General features: G+C 41.3%; 1 protein-coding gene across 6 annotated transcripts in view; it reads right to left on the reverse strand.

Annotated features, from left to right (window-relative positions):
- Window positions 1-17,347, reverse strand: part of esrrga (estrogen-related receptor gamma a) — a 176,879-nt gene that overhangs the window by 35,990 nt on the left and 123,542 nt on the right. For 5 of the 6 annotated variants that reach the window (XM_084096787.1, XM_084096785.1, XM_084096786.1 and 2 more), the window contains 2 exons: window positions 16,323-16,738; window positions 13,479-13,595 (listed from right to left, as the gene is read on the reverse strand). In XM_084096787.1, coding sequence (XP_083952913.1) covers window positions 13,479-13,595; window positions 16,323-16,738 — 533 coding nt within the window. Of the gene's footprint in view, window positions 1-13,478; window positions 13,596-16,322; window positions 16,739-16,995; window positions 17,038-17,347 lie in introns of those variants that run through there. The other variant, XM_084096790.1, reaches the window with a different exon arrangement.

The raw sequence follows: 17,347 nt of genomic DNA on the forward strand, positions 1-17,347 counted from the left end.
CTCCCTCCACACACACACACGTACGCAGAGCTCCGTCACAGCAGCACAGGCATGTGTGAGGATGGGCACGGCAGTGGTTTTTATGGTAATTGAGGCAGTTATATGAGGTGGATGTGGACAGCGCCTTTCTTCTGCCGAGACTTAAAGAGAAATAAGCGAGCGTTATCTTCCTGCCGGCAGAGCCGCCCTATTGTTGATTCAATAATACAAGACGGCTCTTATCAGGGCTCGGGGTGACTGATTGGCAGGCCGATATGTTTAGACAATGTGCCGTGTTCAAACTGAATTTACTCAGGCCTCCGGTCTGCCCAGGAGCAAGCAGAGCAGAGCGAATTAACACCACACAATGGACTGAGACTCTTTCAACATCTCTACATGCCCCCCTTGGCCCATGTCTTTTTCTGGACTAATACCCTCGATGATTATGATGATTACGGTGGTTAACGGTTATAACGGGGATAATAAATAAAAAAAGCTAAATATAATAGTAATGTAATGTAAATGAAAGCAAACAACAACAATAATAACACAACAGTAATAATTATTAGTGACAACAACAACAATAAATGGAAATGAAAGCAAAAATTAAATAGGCTAACAAAAATAAGATGTGAATGAAAAAAAAAAAACATCAATGTGAATGAAGCACACACACACACACACACACAAAAAAACCCCACTAAGTAATACAAAAATCATAACAAAGGTGCGCACCAGAAAGTGCAATGAGAAATATAGCTTTAGTTACACTAATTAACAATAATCTAAATAAATTACGACCATTGTGAAAAAAATGCAATCAGACATTCCTATCCCAATGGGATTAGAGGACACCAGAGTTAGCCGAAAAACTGTAGTTAATTTGCTTGATCATTTTTAACAGGGTTATGCAAGAAAGTGTTTAATTCGAGCAGGATTAAAATCATCAAGTATATCTGTGAAACAAATTTACCGGGGAGAACTAGTTCTGTCTGAACAGGGCTTTAGAGACAAATGCATCAACACAAAATCAAAAAGCATAATTGTGTTTACATTTGAGGTCCCTGTTTAATTTAGAGACATCCAAGTGGTGGGCAAAAGCCGAGGCAGAAAGAGGTGTGTGTAGGGGTGAGATATGGGCCAGGGGAGGTGCTGGCCAGCATTGCGGGATCAAAAGGAGTGATTTTTTTGCCTTCATCTGGCCTGATGGTGGAGTAAATGAGAACAGATCAGCGCTGTGGTCTGTGGGCAGGTGGCTGTCGCCGTCGTCCGTCTCCCAGCCATTAAATTGCTGGTAAGATGGAGGGCCATCCTTTCCTGTAGCCACACTTACAGATCAAACAGTGACAAATGAGATGTAACTGCACTTGTAAAGCAAGGCTACAATCTGTCAAAGTACAATATAATTTGTGATCTGATGTGGCAACCACGTTGTCTATTCCTGACGGTCCACCTACAAAATCTCACAGGTTTTTTTTCTTTGTTTCGATCTCCTTTTCATATTCTTTTATAAATTCTTGGGATGCGCTGATTGTTTGAACTGAACATTTAGGATGATACTGATTTTTGTTATGGTTTATAGCCATTATGATGACATTTTTTAAGAAAAGCTTTCAAATTAAACCATCAACAAAAATAGTTACAAAAATACATAAATATATGTTTATATAACTGAACATTTTTACAAATATTTAAGATATTTAAATTTATGGAAAAAGCCCTGACACCATCTGCTTCAAGTATCTACCTAATTAGGTAGATAATAATGGTATATTGGTATATATGATATTTATAATAACATAATATTATATATATTATTATAATATATATATATATATATATATATTAATCCATCAGAAAAACATGATTGGCATACAGATAGAAAGAAAGACAAATCTAGAGACAGACAAGAAAGGATAGACAGACGGACAGACAGACAGACAGACAGATGGATAGATGGATAGATAGATAGATAGATAGATAACATGCTTTATAATGCTCATGCCAAATCCTCAAAGCCTTTTTGGTGAATTTGACTCCATTGTCTGTGTTTGTGTGCGGTAGGCTTGGTCATTACCTGAGGAAAATCAGTGCAGAGGAAAAAACTACTTAGTGAGCTGTATGACTGCATTAACAAGGCCTCTCTCTGCCTGAACAATTCCTCGCCTCTAAATGATCTAATTAAAGTCTCATCAGTCGTGTGTCTCGGGCCGAGCCCTCCGCTGCTGCATTCAGACACTTTCACACGTAACAGCGTTCCCTGCTGTGCTAGCACTCCCCTCGGCCTAACTGATCCAATGGAGGCCTTCTGATACATCATCATAACAGACAGTGGGTGTCTTCTGAAGGTGGAAGACTTGTAGAGGTTTAGATGTTGAGCATGGGTAATATGATGGGCGATGAGAGTAACAAAATTAACCCTTAGGGGTTGAACAGTGATAGATATGAAAATGAGTTAACACTTATGACCACATATCACTCAGATACACTTTCAACACATTCCTTATATACATACGCAATAGATTTTTCAAAAAAGTGTCCCCTTCAAAAATGTGTAAAACATTTATAAGCTTTCAACATGACCGGGACAGACAGATTTTGGTGGCAGGTCATAGTCTATCAGGGGCTGTAAGATTGATATGGTATGTGTCACTATGGAAGGGCGTCAGTGCTGAAAGGCAGTGGGTGATGGTGGAGATTGCATTAGAGCGGAGCACAGGATGGTGCTGGGGGCTGGGCCACGCTGGTTAATATGGGGCAGTGGGGAAACTGATGGTGTTGTAAGGAAGGAGGGACGGGCAGCAAACGGCCTGCAGGTTGCTTCAGGTCGGTCAGTGGGAGATGAGTGGGTAATTGCCACTTCACCATGCCTAGTGTGTTCATTCAACCCTTCAAACGACAGAAACCGCATCTGAGCCTTTTCTGATTTCTTTTCTTCCACAGTACATAAGTGGGACTCAAAATGTGAACTGAAGTATGTACGCTAATATCATCAAAACCTAATTATGAAATGCAATAAAAGACAAAGAGGTAAAAGTAAAAAACATTTTTTTTTAATTAATGAATAATATATATATATATATATATATATATATATACGAAAGAAAAAAAAACTTAAACTAGAGACTACATTAGACCACAATAATAATAATAATAAAATAATAACTTATATTATAGTATATTATTTATAAAAATAAACTATTTATTTAAATATAAGTATATACAATTATTATATATGTAAATATGTAAACTATTTTATATGCAGAATAATATATTATTATTCTTTAATGTACTTATTTAAATTTAAAAATGTAAAATGAAGAAGAATGTGTGATACTGACCATTATTATACTTACATGAATAATAATAATAAACTATAATGTTAAAAAATAAAAAATTAATGCAAAACAGCATTTTCGAATTTGGACCCCACTATACATTACATATTTAGGTCAAATCACATGCCACAATAAAAAAAATACAAAAATAGCATGTCATCTCTCTCCTTCCAACTCGCCGCTCTAAAAAATATCTGAAGATATTGTTATATATAGGCATTGAATTCACCTCATCAGCACTTATAAAATAAAATAAAATCAGTACACTTAGGCCTTGTGCCATGTAATTAGCCCAAAGCAATTTAAAGACAATGAGTAAATGAAATGCTTTGCAATCAGCTGACATTAATTTTGCATTGCACATTGTCAAGGCTGCACTGGCTCATCGCTCGTGATCACGGCAGGAGAAGATACTGGGTCTTTTAAACTGAGACGCGAATACTCACAATATAAAGGCAAAAAACTCCCAAACCTTTGGTGACTGTCTGACTGTGCTATTTGTGTATGTTCTTGTATATATGGTTTATGAGGACACAAATGTGTACTGTATAATGACATGTATAACTTCCTGTGTCCACGTTAATCAAATAGCTTAAAAAACATACTAAACAGTGTTTTTGGAAATTAAAAAAATGCCAAAAGTTTTCTTTGATGGGTAGGTTTAGGGGTAGGGTGAAGGGAGATAGAATATACAGTTTTTACAGAATAAAAAACCATTACGCCTATGTAGAGCCCCGGAAACCACATACAAGTATGTGTGTGTGTGTGTGTATGTGTATTTTTGGGAGACATTTAGGTGAGGTAACTGTAAGTGTGGTGTGGGTTTACGGCTGAGTGACGGGGGTATGACCCACAGAAAAACACTCTTCTAAAGAAACTTCATCTGTCAGTCATATCAGTGCTTTAACAGCTCTGTACCGGACAGCCTGGGGTACCGGGAGAGGATAATACTCAGTTTGTAATCGTGTTTGTGTGTGTGTGTTTGTGCATAGCAGTGCTTTTCCTCATTCAAGACCTGTGTTGTGTAGAGACTTTTATCACATAGAAGTTTAATTAATATAATCTTTCATACGTGTTGGTAGCATAATAGCTAAAAATGTGGTCTGCTGTCACATAATCTGAAGGTTGAGTTCTTCAATTTGAAGAAAAGCATCTGAATAGCAACCGCATAGGAACATCTAGATAGCAACCACATAGAAAACAGAAAATGGTAAGCATCATAAAAAACGTGTCCAACAACAACAACGTGATCTGTGGGGATATGGCTGATAGATTAACACCCTGCATCAAACTAAGCAGGTCATTTCTACACTATTTTTGGATGAGAAATTAGCAGATGCGTACTGATGTGCCTGGTGGTAACAAACCTCTGGACAGAAATGCATTTATAATACTTTGTTTCAATGCCTGTGACCTATTTTACAGCAAATTAGACAATTGCTTTTGTACATACTGACACTCATGCTAATTAGACTTGCGCTGTTGTGTTGTCTTGGCTTATAAAGAAACAGATGTGGAGGCAAATCATGAATTTAAGGATTCACATTAGAAGATTTGTATCGAAGGTAAAGATTTGTAATTGTTTAAAAGAGAAAAATGTGATTTGAGTGCAGTAGCTGTGTTAGGAAGTCTGGAAAAGTCCAAAGACTACTAAAGCGTATGTTTACCTTTAATTCTCTAGGTTTGGGAGTAATAACATTGCATCCAGGGTGATGAAACGCAGTTGAACCGGAATGCATGTTCACCTTGCTGACTACAACATAGGAATTCAAGACTTCCTCTCACCTGTGTGCCTGCTCCAACCATTCATAGATTACTATTATCAAGCCTCTCAAAGCCAGCAGTTCCACACTGCACCAAATTTAGCCTCTCCATCCCCCCTCAGGGCTCATAACAGAACAGTCTGTCGCTGAAACCATCTTCCCTGCCTTCCACATCTGCATTCTCCTGCTCAATCGCACCAGACCACATGGATTGATAGAGTATGATGACATGGATATCACATGCCTCGAGTGTGTGTGTGTGTATGTGTGTAAGGTGTCGTTTCCCAATCAGGGACAGAGAGGATGATGCTCTCCACCTTGTGAGGGCAAACAGCCGCCATTGGGTTGTAGCAACGCTACTGGCCTGCTTCCTGACATAAAGAAATAAGGACGTTCTCAACGCGCCAGCTGTGCGGGCATCAGGCCCCTGCCAAATTCCAGACCCTGCCCTGCAACCAAATCAGCCTGGCCGACTGGAAAAGCACAGTCTGTGGGCTCAGCATGGTCTGTCTATGCAAAAAAAAAAAAAAAAAAAAACCTGCCGTCTGCAGGCAGTGGCGCAGAACCGGAGAAGCCAAGAGCCCAGTCCGACTGGTGCCTTCATGCACAAGTGAAGCCCAGTAAGTAAATTGGTCACAAATTACCAAAACAAAGCAGTCGGAGAGAGCCAGTGCAGGCAAATCGCGGCCTGCGGCCATGGCCCACTGCACTGTACAGAGCGCTGATTGAGTCACATCATTCAAAACGACATGTTACTCTTGCATTGTCATGACAGTCGGCCAGCTGCGTGATTGGTGTGGTTGCAAAAGCCCATATAGAGCCATTAAAAGGTCAGCAGGTGCTGGACAAGACGGCAGCATGTGCATCCCAGTGGAGACGTTCTCTGGGATTGCGGGCGGTGGGCTGCAAGCGCTTGTGATGAGGGACATGCTGAATGCTGGAAGCGGTCCAGACTCTATTGCTGAGCCACTCAATCACAGGCTCAATCGAAGGCCCTCGCTTCAGCAGCGTCTGCCGGGCCTGTGGAAGTACACGTTTACTGCGCTCTGCAGGGAGCACTTCACAATATCCTCTCGGATACTACACTACACTGCTGTTTACCAAACGGCTGGGAGTGAGGAAAGAACATTTGTTTGCATTAATGTACAGTGAGCCCAAAAAAATATTTGGACACCTACGTCACACTTAATGTAAAAAAAATATACTAGAGAGATTATTTATTTTTATGCACTGAAATTCTAACTCTAGTGATACTAATAATTATTTTAAGGTTATGGATGATAACTGATAAATGTTCAGTCTTAAAATTCCACAATATTTTGTCTAAATAATAATAATAATAAAACATTTATAAATTAATAAACACAATTGTGTTCTATATATATTGAACTCATTTCACTAACGTTTTAAAACCAAAAAGTATCTACAAATATTTTTTCTTAATTTTGAATAACTATTGTTTAATCGCTTCAAACCTAACAAATTTCTTTTTGAAAATTTCTTGGAAAATGTTCTATAGTTATTTCACATAAATGATGCTTAGTTTGATATTGTAATGCAAAATCATCCATGCCTTAAGTGTCCAAGTATACTTTTTGTGGCCACTGAATGTATACATCACCTAATTATGAGAATATTTGCCTTGGCTGTGTCAAGCTACCTTCTGGGAGAAATTGTCATTTATTAAAGTGTCAGCAAAGTGTCCCCAGTGCTCTGTATGGAAAACGAAAGACCACAGACCTCCAGCTGTCCCTCTGCCCACAAGTGGTTGTGGCAGACAGGGGAAATGCACGAGTGGAGGAGGAGGATGGGAAGAGTCCTCCAAAGTCAGCAGCATGTAAAATCTTCCCCCACCTGGCTGGGGTCCAAACACACAATGCTCATTCTGCCTCCGATTCAGCACAGGGACTTCCACCAATCCTCTGCGGGTTACTCCAATGCCTAAAGATGTCATTTAGTTGAGGATGGCGAGCAACCAGGGAGCGGGAGAACAGAGGGATTGGAGGGGAGGGAAGAGCGGTGGCAGGGGAGAATGGAGGAAGGAGTCGAGGAGGGATTTGAGCTACTGTGCCTTCTGTTTCAGCTGGAGAGGAGGTGGAAAAGGCACAGCGATGACCTTTCTGTCTCTGCACAGAAAAAAAAAAAAGAAACCTCTCAGCAATTAAGAGGAGTTAATGCCCTAATTATGTGTGTCGTTTTAGGCAGCGCCAGAGGGGATCTCCTAAATAGTAAGAGAGGGTCGGGGGAGGGAGAAGAGTGTGAGATGAGGGGGATGGAGGGTTACGAACCCAGCTGTTTCATTCCCAGACCCAACCTGGAGGGGAGTGCTATGGCCAGTAGTTTGGGTTTTTAAGCAGGTGCGGTAGATAGGACAGTTGGACGACTCCCGAATGTGCCACCATAGGGTTATTTCAGGTGAAGCAACATCCTCTCAACCCTTGAAGCATGCGGAGAGTAAGGGAGGAAGGTGTGTGCTGTGATACACATCACTAGAGCTATCAAGCAGGGCCTGCCAGTCAGTTATGACACAATAATGAGGCTGTCATGATATTCAAATGGGTCTGTTCTGAAGAGTGTGACTGTCTATGGTGCACACTTTCGCCTTGACGATGAAGAGGCAAGTCTTCTTCTGAGTGACATTTCATACTTAAAAAGTTATACCAAAAGCGTATGTCATCTTTATGTGGTGTACCATCATACTGGTACAGTCATCAGCGCTGTGCACAGTGATTTTTCTGTCAAGTTGGTTTTGTGCTCCACAGAAACTGAGTCAGCCACATATCTAGGACTGAATTAGTCTCAGTGGCTAGCGAGAAGATGGACAACTGTTTGTTCTTTAACAGGGAGACGGGGGGAACCTCAAACTGAATGTGCAGCACAATCACACCCTGGAAGAAAAACAAACCAGCTTTGAGAAAGAGTTGCCATGCTGACATTTAAAAGCACACACAGAGGCGCTATCTAGGAATAAAGTAGGGCAAACTACAGAGAGAGAGAGACTGCATAATGATATCACCCCCCTGAGAGCTCTCTTTAAGACACTAGCTCTCTATTTTGGGGAGGCAAGAGTGGTGGGTGGAGGGTGGTCTCAGACGGGTCCTCTCCTCAGGCTCTAAATGAATGGCGGCGTTGCATAATCCAGCGAGCCTCGCCCGCTGACAGCACGATGATTTATGCCCCCCGTCAGAGGAGGAGAGGGGCGAGAGAGCGAAAGGCAGATGAGGAAGGGATGGAGTGTGAGAGAATGAATGAGAGAGGGAGAAAGAAAAATAAAGAAAGTGGTAAGGAAAGTAAAAACTAAAATGCAGAAATGGGAAGGCGGAAAAGAAGAAACTAGAAAAGGTGAGACAGCCAAGTAGTCTTGTTCACTCTCTCCATCTTTTTCCAGAGGCATTTGGGACGACTTAAATGAGACAGCTACAAGTTATCATTCCTAGTGCAAAATATATGTTAAAAGATTCGATTTTTTTTCCCATTTATATTGAAATTATATTGCTTTAAGACCTATAGATTTGAATTTGTACCCGATATACCACCAAAACTGTTTATCACACAAAAGTAAACAAAACTGTCTCTAAAATATTATGCTTTAAAAGCATAATAATATAATAATTCTGGTATTATTATTATTATCTAATAATATTATGATAATGATAATTAAAAGCAACAATGTTAAAACATTTTTATTTTATTATTAGTACCAATTTAGTACCAAAACACTGTAGTGTTTGACGACCTTTGACGTCAACAAGAAAGATCCACCCATTTTTGGCTCACAATCCACCAGTTGAGAACTACTGATTTAGACTTATACAAGAGAAAATAATGTGGGATGTTTAGCTGATGAGGTGTTTTTCGCAGTAGCATATCTGACCACTGTGATCATTGCCTGTAGCATGTTCTGTGTCAGTCATGATAATGATGACAGTGGCCAGCATGCTATATATTTCATTGAAGTGTTTGCAGCACAGAAGCGGAGGAATTTTAAGCGGGATTTGATGCGATGAGGCAGGCTTTTGAGTTTTAAATTGCTCTCTTGCTCTGACTAAAAGCAGCATGCACTCTATATGTATGAGTATGTATGTCAGTGTGTATGTGTGTGAGACAGAGAGAGAGAGAGTGAGAGAGAGCAGACACTTTAGCCTACTCATATCTACAGGCAGGTCTGGTTATTTTGCTTCCATGGCTGCTCGTGTCCCCGGAGAGTTACGGTGGGGAGAGCCACTGCTGTCAGAATCCAAACTCCGGCCTTCGTTAGGACAGCCACTATCTATAACACAGCACAATAATTGGGCGAGCTCTAATTGCCTTCTGCAGGAATTAGATGTTACATATTCGTAAGGTGCATCCCATCACTGCCAACCTACGTCTGCAGGTTTCTTATTTTCCCCCTCTTACTCTCTCATTCGCTTTCTGAGATTAGATGAAAGCAAATAAAACACTTCATTGTTCAGTGAGGAAACTAATATGCATTCAGCATGTCCTGTAAACTCTGAATCTCAAAAAAATATTTTTTATACATATAAATTATTATCCACATATTCACACACTTCATGTACATAAAGTGCTAAAAGCTCCAGTAGTGACATAAGAAATAGTTTGACCAATCAGATTAAAGAACTGGAACTGTTGTTTAATTATTTAAAAGTAAATTAGATAGATTAAATCATAATTTATAATAATTCATAAATAAAAAAAAACAGTTTCAAAAAGTGTGAAAAAACATTCCCTCACTATAAAATCTCAAATCTACAGTGATGGCGAAAGACAGAAGTATCACTCCAAACGAGCGGAACAAAGAGAGGTATGAGGTATATTAAGCAGCTCGCTCTGTGGAGAAGGCCATCCATCTGTGTGTGCAGACATGAGGGATGAGTGGCTGAGAATCTACCATCAACATCATCATCATCACACGCATGCCCCTTCTCACTTAGCTTCGAGTACGCAAGGTTTCGCAGAGTGAAGAGCATGTAGGTATTTATGAGTGTGTGTATATGCATTAGCATCCTAGTGTATATGTTCTTGTGAATAAGTGCGTTCTCTGAGTGTGAGTGTGTGTGATCAGCGCCGCATGCATCAGCTCATCTGTGAACTACATCTCTCTAAGTGTCGTGCAATAAGCACTCTCCAGTCCTGGTATACGGCTCTCGTTCCCCTCACGCTGCGTACCGCCGCGTGCTTTAGCTCCAGCATGTTAGGGATGATTCCCAGCTCTGGTCTCAGGCCAGTGCTCTGTCAGGCCCAGTCCCTGTCTCTCTGACTGTCTGTGGATATAATTTTACAGTTGGGTGGCTGGAGGTAGCGACGCGGCAGGAGGTCGGCCCCCAGGGTCAAACAGAGATGTTGCTGGAGGCAGCAATTTCCTTGCAGCTAGAGCGCGCATGTGCCTGCAAGGTGAGCACCTGCACACACTCTCGGTGCGAAGGCGAGTGCGTGTTGATACTGAGAGGCTTTACTTATGCATATGTATGAGCAGTGTGTGTGTACAATATGGGAGTGTCAAGCTGCAGGTGAGAGCTGCGTTGTGATAGGTGGACAGATATCATGTTGGGTGGTTCAACTAGCCCTGTGGCGGTTTGGCTCTGTCTGCCGAAGGATTTCATCACTTTGGATGCCTGGTATAGAGAACTGCAAGTCTGTGTTGTGGATGTGTGTGTGAAGGATCCTTTCTTTATCAGGATTTCTTATCCCATCCCCACCTTCATGTCTCCCAGGGGTGACAGGGCTAATTTCAGACAGATCTTTCCCTTAAGCAAGCTGTTGGCTATGGGTAACAACTCAACCCCCTCCCCTCCCCCAAAACCCTCCAACTCCAACCTCAGCACGGACACTGACACGCCGGCTTAGCCTGTACCTCACCAAAGCTAGCCAGCCACAGTTAACGTCGACTGACAACTAACACACACACATAGATGACTGATCTGGATTTAATCTGATTCCAGGCCAGTGAGTTCTGCGCTAAAACACTGAAAACAACAAAACCTGACAAACGTGTTAGCATATCGTTCAAAAGTGTTGTAAGACGAACAAACAAAATGTTAGCATAACATTTTATTTGCAGAAAACCATGAGGAATGTCAGTCATACTTAAAGGCAATTTAAATATTTCATATGAAAAGCCATTAGGCAGAATTGTGTTTGCATGTCTAAAACAACCCTGAAAAATGTGCTAGTGTAATGTTACAAAAGTAGCTAGTCAAGTGTTGCAAAACCGACAAACAAAATATAGTTAGCATAGCATTTTACACACAGAGAACTGTGAGTGACCTCAGGCATACAACAAAACCATTTTCAAATATTTAATTTCAGTGAGGTTAAATTGTGTTTGTATGTGTTGTTCAAAAGTAGCTAGTAAAATGAATAGATTCAAAAATCTTAATATTCAAAACCTATAAAAAATGTTTTATATATCCACAGGGTCAAACTGTTTGTATGTGCTGATTGCTTAAAAAACTAGTAAAAAACATAACCCCCCCCCCAAAAACAAGCTAGTGCAACGTTTAAAAGTAGCTAATAAAGTATTATAAACCTGACACAAAACCAATGTAAGCATTTTATTCAAGATTTTATAAGAATAGGGTTGAATTGTATTTGTATGCGTGTCTAACAAAGCTGTGAAAATAATCGATAATAGGTGCTAGCGTAATAGTCAGTTTTATGACAGTAGCTACTTTTGAACAACAACAACAACAACAACAAAAAAGTAATTTAAATAGCCTATTTACATGAATAGCCATGAGGTTAAACAGTATTGGTACAATATGTGTTTGTTGTGCATAAAATACTGTGAAAACAAGTTAGCAAAACATTCAGCAAATAAAATGGTGTAAATCTGACTAAAAGCACAGCATTTTACACACAGATTTTATACGAATAATCAGAAGGTTGAATTGTGTTTGTATGTGTGTCTAAAAGCTGTGAAAACAACAAACCCGAAATAGGTGCTAGCGTAACGTTCAAAAGTAGCTACTGTCATAAAGCTGACTAACAAAATAAAAAATGTGAGGGACCAAACAAAAGCAATTCACATATTTTATATGAATATCTATTGTTGAATTGAATTGTCTGCATGTGTTTTTTCCACCGTTCTTTGTGTGTAAAGTAAACATGTTTTGGAAAAATAAGAAAATTGATGCATCAATTTTTCAAATGACCCTTATTCATATGTAGAGGGGGACCTCTGTATTAAATTCAAGCACTTTACAACAAATGGTTGTGCCATTGGGTGCCATTTTGATATATGTGTGTATGGGTGGCTAGCAGCAAGAACAAAAGGCTGCTATTTGTCTGGGTGCTCATGGGAGAAGATGCCATATCAAACATGCAACTACATCCCTCAGACCTTTCTGAAAACAGGCCTCTACTTATCAATTACCTACCTGTCAGCGACACCGGCCGTGTAGGCAAATGTCCCTGCACAGGGCAACAATAGCGTTGAATGAGATTGCCATTTGCGTGTGTGTGTGTGTGTGAGAAAAAGACGGATAATATAAAAAAGAAACATTTCACACGGACAAAAACATGCATATGCGCACGCTCTCACTCTCAACGCAAACAAATGTGAACCTGTGGGGCATTTGTGCCTGCTGTTGCTCCACAGATGTGTTGTTTTGGTATAATGTGAGCTGACCACTCAGGTCCGCAGAAGGTAGGCTGGCCGCAGGGCTTGTGTGTGTGTGTCTGGTCTTGTGTCTTGGTGAATAAGGTGCAGTCTACCTGATCGTGACTTAAAGGGCCAGAGCGTTTGTGTCCACACACACTTGTGTCTCTAAGAGTTCCTGTGCTGTGAGTGACAGGAGCATAGCCTACCTCTCATTCTCTCTCACATCTTCCCTCTCCCGCCTATGACGGCGATTCTTTCATAGGCAGACAAAACACATCCTGTCCGCCTGAATGAAAAGCGAGGAAACGAGATGCCGTGCCGCATTTCAGCTGCTGAAGATATCAGAAAGGACTTTTTTCCTGCGTGAAGGTTAAAGGCTAGTTCAGGCAGCTCCTCTGTAAACTTTTAACATCAAAGGCAGGAAAGCCTGGAGAGCCAGAGCCTTTCCACAGGAGAGCAGCGGTTTCAAAATAACTGCTTGTCCATTTGGCAGACCTTTGAGAAAATGCCTCACAGGCCATCTCTCTAAATAATAACCAGTCTTGTTAGTTAGAACTGGGCCTTGAGGCCGAGACAAAAGATGGTGTTTGGCTGACCGTGAGTGGCCCTCAGGGCAGGAGGCCAACCGGCCCTTCAGTTTCAACCTTGACTTTATTCCAGACCTGTTCTACTTTTCTTCATCCTCAAAGAAACCAGTACATTTTCTCAGAATAGTAGATAGAGTGCGAAATACAGTCGGACAACGGATAAAATGTTAATTTACTTCCCCTACCCCGACCTTTTTTTATCACTCACCTTCTCGCATCATGCCGACGGTCAGACACTTCATGAAGCGGCAGGCTTGGCAGGACTTCCTTCTGCGTTTGGTGATCTCACATTCATTGGTGGCGGGGCAGCTGTACTCGATGTTTCCTGTGGCGAGGCATGTAGAGGGAAGGAACAGAAAGTGTTTAATGACTGCCAACCAAAACCTAATTTCTATAGCAATCTAGCAAGAAATATCATGTATTACATTATATCATATATACAATTTTATCATTTGCACAAATAAAAGCTTGGGGTTGGTAAGATTTTTGTTCGTTTGTTTTTTTAATACATTTCTTAGGCTAACCAAGGCCACATTTATTTAATCAAAAATGATGTAAAAGCTTAATTTACAGCAGCCATTACTCCAGTCTTCAATGTCACATGATCCTTTAGAAATCATTCTAATATGTTGATTTGATGCTCGAGAGGCATTTCTTATTATTATCAGAGTTGAAAACAGTCGTGTTGCTTAATATTTTTGTGGTAACTGAGATATATATATATATTTTTTTTTTTCAGAATATATATATTTTTTTAAATGTAACATTATAAAGAACATTAGAAATGTATTTACTGTCACTTTTGACCAATTAATGCACCCTTGTTGAATACAATTGCTATACAAATCAATTAAAATGTAATTCACATTTTCAAACATTATACTCTCAACCAATAAAATACTGTGAGTGCAAACCCAAGCTCAATTTGTCAGTCCAAAAGAAGAGACTGAAATACAGCAAATGCATCCCATCATATCTGTATATGTGTGCAATGAGTGCAAAATGTCATGCAGGAAAGCGCCACTGGCTCTCCTCGGAGGTTATATGTCATAGAACTGTGTGAAGCTGGGCAGGCAGGCAGACTTTACTAAACCTAAACAAAGACCTGCAGGTCACAATTTCCCTCTAGATGAACTTCCAATCACCTAGTGACAACTAACACAGCTCCTCATCCTACCAATCCCCATCATAAACAAAGCACAGAGAGCCATAAGTTTCCTATTGCAAGCTTCCTATTGCAATGATATATGCTTGTTTTTGCAATAGCACACAAATAGAATCTGATGAGTAATCTGGCACACAATAAAAGCATTTAAACAGTTCCTTGGCTGAATTATGAGAATAACTTGCCAGATATAGTAATTTAATTTAACAAATTTAGGGTTTGGAACAGCTTATGGCAGTGCTAAAACTCTCAGCGTAGGGAGAGAATTTGCACTATAGAATAACTATTAGAACGTGCACACACAGTGAAACAGACTCTCACACACACGCACACATGCAATTAACATAGGGCCCGTCTGGGACCTCCACACTGATGAAATATTTCAGAGTTAATCAGACTTTGTAAACACTGATTTGTATTGACTTCTCTTCTGTGAACTGATGTTTCCTCATTAAAAAGCAGATTAGCAGCACGAGCAGGGGGGGCTAAATGCTCAAGACTGCTAATTCAACAGGAAACAGTATTTAAAGTATGCATGTCCATTAAACTGAGCTCCAATATTCATTAGTCAGGTAATCTCCAGAATCCATTAGGGTCTTCGGATTGGGAGGAATCTGTGCAGGTGGAATGTGTGTGGAGTTGAAAGGTGATTCGCATGAGGGATGAGGCTGGTTGAGTGGTCTTAACCAGCTGGGAATGTTTAAGGGGGGAAAAATCCTTGCCAATCTAATATAGGTGCTTTCCTCCCAGTAGTTGAATGCCAATGGCTTGAGTGCTGTGTCCAGGTTATCAACACAGTGGAAAGGAGGCTGTATGTGTGTGTGCGTGTGTGTTCGCTGACAGAATAGAGTGATGTGATTTGAGTTAGGTGGCAGTCGATTAGTGCAATGTCCATTGTCTATCAGTCAAGTGCCCGACTAGAGGTTTCAAACAAGATATAAAATGTCCCAGGCGCTTTCTTCCTCTGCCTGTCTTCATACTAAACGCTACACTTCCATCATTCATCAGTTGCAGTCAAATGCCAATGGAGCTCATTTCCAGAGAATGGCGACAACATGACCTTGAGCTGACCTTCCACAACAGCAATGAAGTAAACGGGTTTGGGAATGTTTTTGGCTTTCTGAGGTTGCACTCTTGGTATCCCCCTCCAGTATTTTGCCACTGCCTGGCTACGAGTGGCTCAATTGGGAGGTGATAGATGCAGGTTGTCAGGTGGCATTGGAGAAGTGCCACCGGAATGCCAGCTGCCAGTGATTTGAGTGGCCGTGGCGCCCGTGCTGCCGCCTGTCCCAGCGCCCTCCCCCAAACCGCTGTCCTGATGTCCCTGCATCCCTGAACTCCACAACCCCGTTCCTTCCCTCAAAAACCTGCCAGTCTAGAACTAGCTGGATGGGATGTTTTTGAAAATCACCAAGAGTTTTATTGGTTAATGGGATGAAACATACCGATATGTCAAATTCCCACCTTTCGGGGGTTTGGACTGTGTTCAGGCCGAGCAAATATTTGACCCATTTATTCAGCACCTACTTTGTTCCTCAAAGCTTTACTGTCACTTCTATACACTAGCAGATGAGTTACTTCCTGGTAAATTCAATTACTGCTAATCTCTGCTTTGAAATAACTGATCAAGCTTGTTAATCTGAAGCAGGAAATGTTTATTTCTTTGTAGCACATACTATTGACTAATAAGCCAGAGCATTACCCCCTTTGGCTTTACATGTATACTGGACGGAAAGCTGCTTAGGTGGTGTAAAGCCAGAGAACGTTGGATGTATGGAATTGATTTGTGCTGATTCTAGGTATTGCACTATGACTAAGTCCCTCTGACACCCTGGTCTGCCACCTGAACCTAGCTGAAGTTCTAGCTGAGGGAGGGTAAAAGCCAACCTTGAATGGTCCTCTTGAAAAAGGCCTTGCAGGCCTCGCAGGAGGCGACGCCATAGTGGTAGCCGGAGGCGATGTCCCCGCACACCAGACACAGGCGCTTGGGCATGGAGTTCAGCATGTACTCGCATTTAATCTGCGAGTCCTCTGTGATGGTGCTGGAGCAGTCCTCATAACGCTTGGCTCCGGCTCCGCTGGGACCCAGAGCACCAGTTGGGCCGTAAAGAGTGGGTGAGTCCAAACCGTTCTGATGGCCGTTCATGGTGGAGCTGTAACTACCGCTGGCGTCTGAAGAGCCGCCGGGGCTGTGGTGATTTACGCTGTCCGTCAGTGATGCGGGGCTGGAAGGTTCCGTCTTTATGTAGGAGGGGCAACTCGACTCAATGTGGCGGTCCTTGCTGGACATTCTGCAGAGCAGCCTACAAGGATAAAACATAAAACAAATATTGAAGCGTTAGTGTACATGACCAACAGTAAATGAGTATGGAAACTAAGAAAATTATTGCCTGAGAACTTTTCATTGATGTCCGTGCTGAAAAGACCAACATATGGTGCCTTAGATGTTAGCAATATAGTAAATTCATGTTAGTCTAAGATGGTCTTTTTAGCAGGGGCAACTTAAAAATGTGTCGCCAACACAAAGCAATTGAGAAAAACAAAAGAAATAGAAACATACAACCCAGCCCCCCAGCCCTTAAGAGCGACTCTCCATTCTGCACATGGGTCCACCTCCGCCTTAGCCTGAGAGAACAGAGGATTCAGCAGCTAAAAAAAGCCCCTGATTGAGAATTCAGAATTCTAGTTTTTTAGCATGTTAATGACTTCTCTGAGAGGAAACATAAGAGGCGAGGCATATGAGAGCCAGTGTGCCACCGTCCCCTGGGTCTCACTAAAGTGTCTGAGTGGTTGTATATCTACACGGCTGTAAAGAGGAGAGCTAACATCGCATAGTGTGCAGCCAATTGAGTTCTAAAGAAATGTGGCACAACCAACTCAGTCATGTCCTAATAGTTTTAGATCCTGTCGTT

The sequence above is a fragment of the Abramis brama genome (genome assembly GCF_963993115.1).
Source record: "Abramis brama genome assembly, chromosome: 21".
Classification (NCBI taxonomy): domain Eukaryota; kingdom Metazoa; phylum Chordata; class Actinopteri; order Cypriniformes; family Leuciscidae; genus Abramis; species Abramis brama.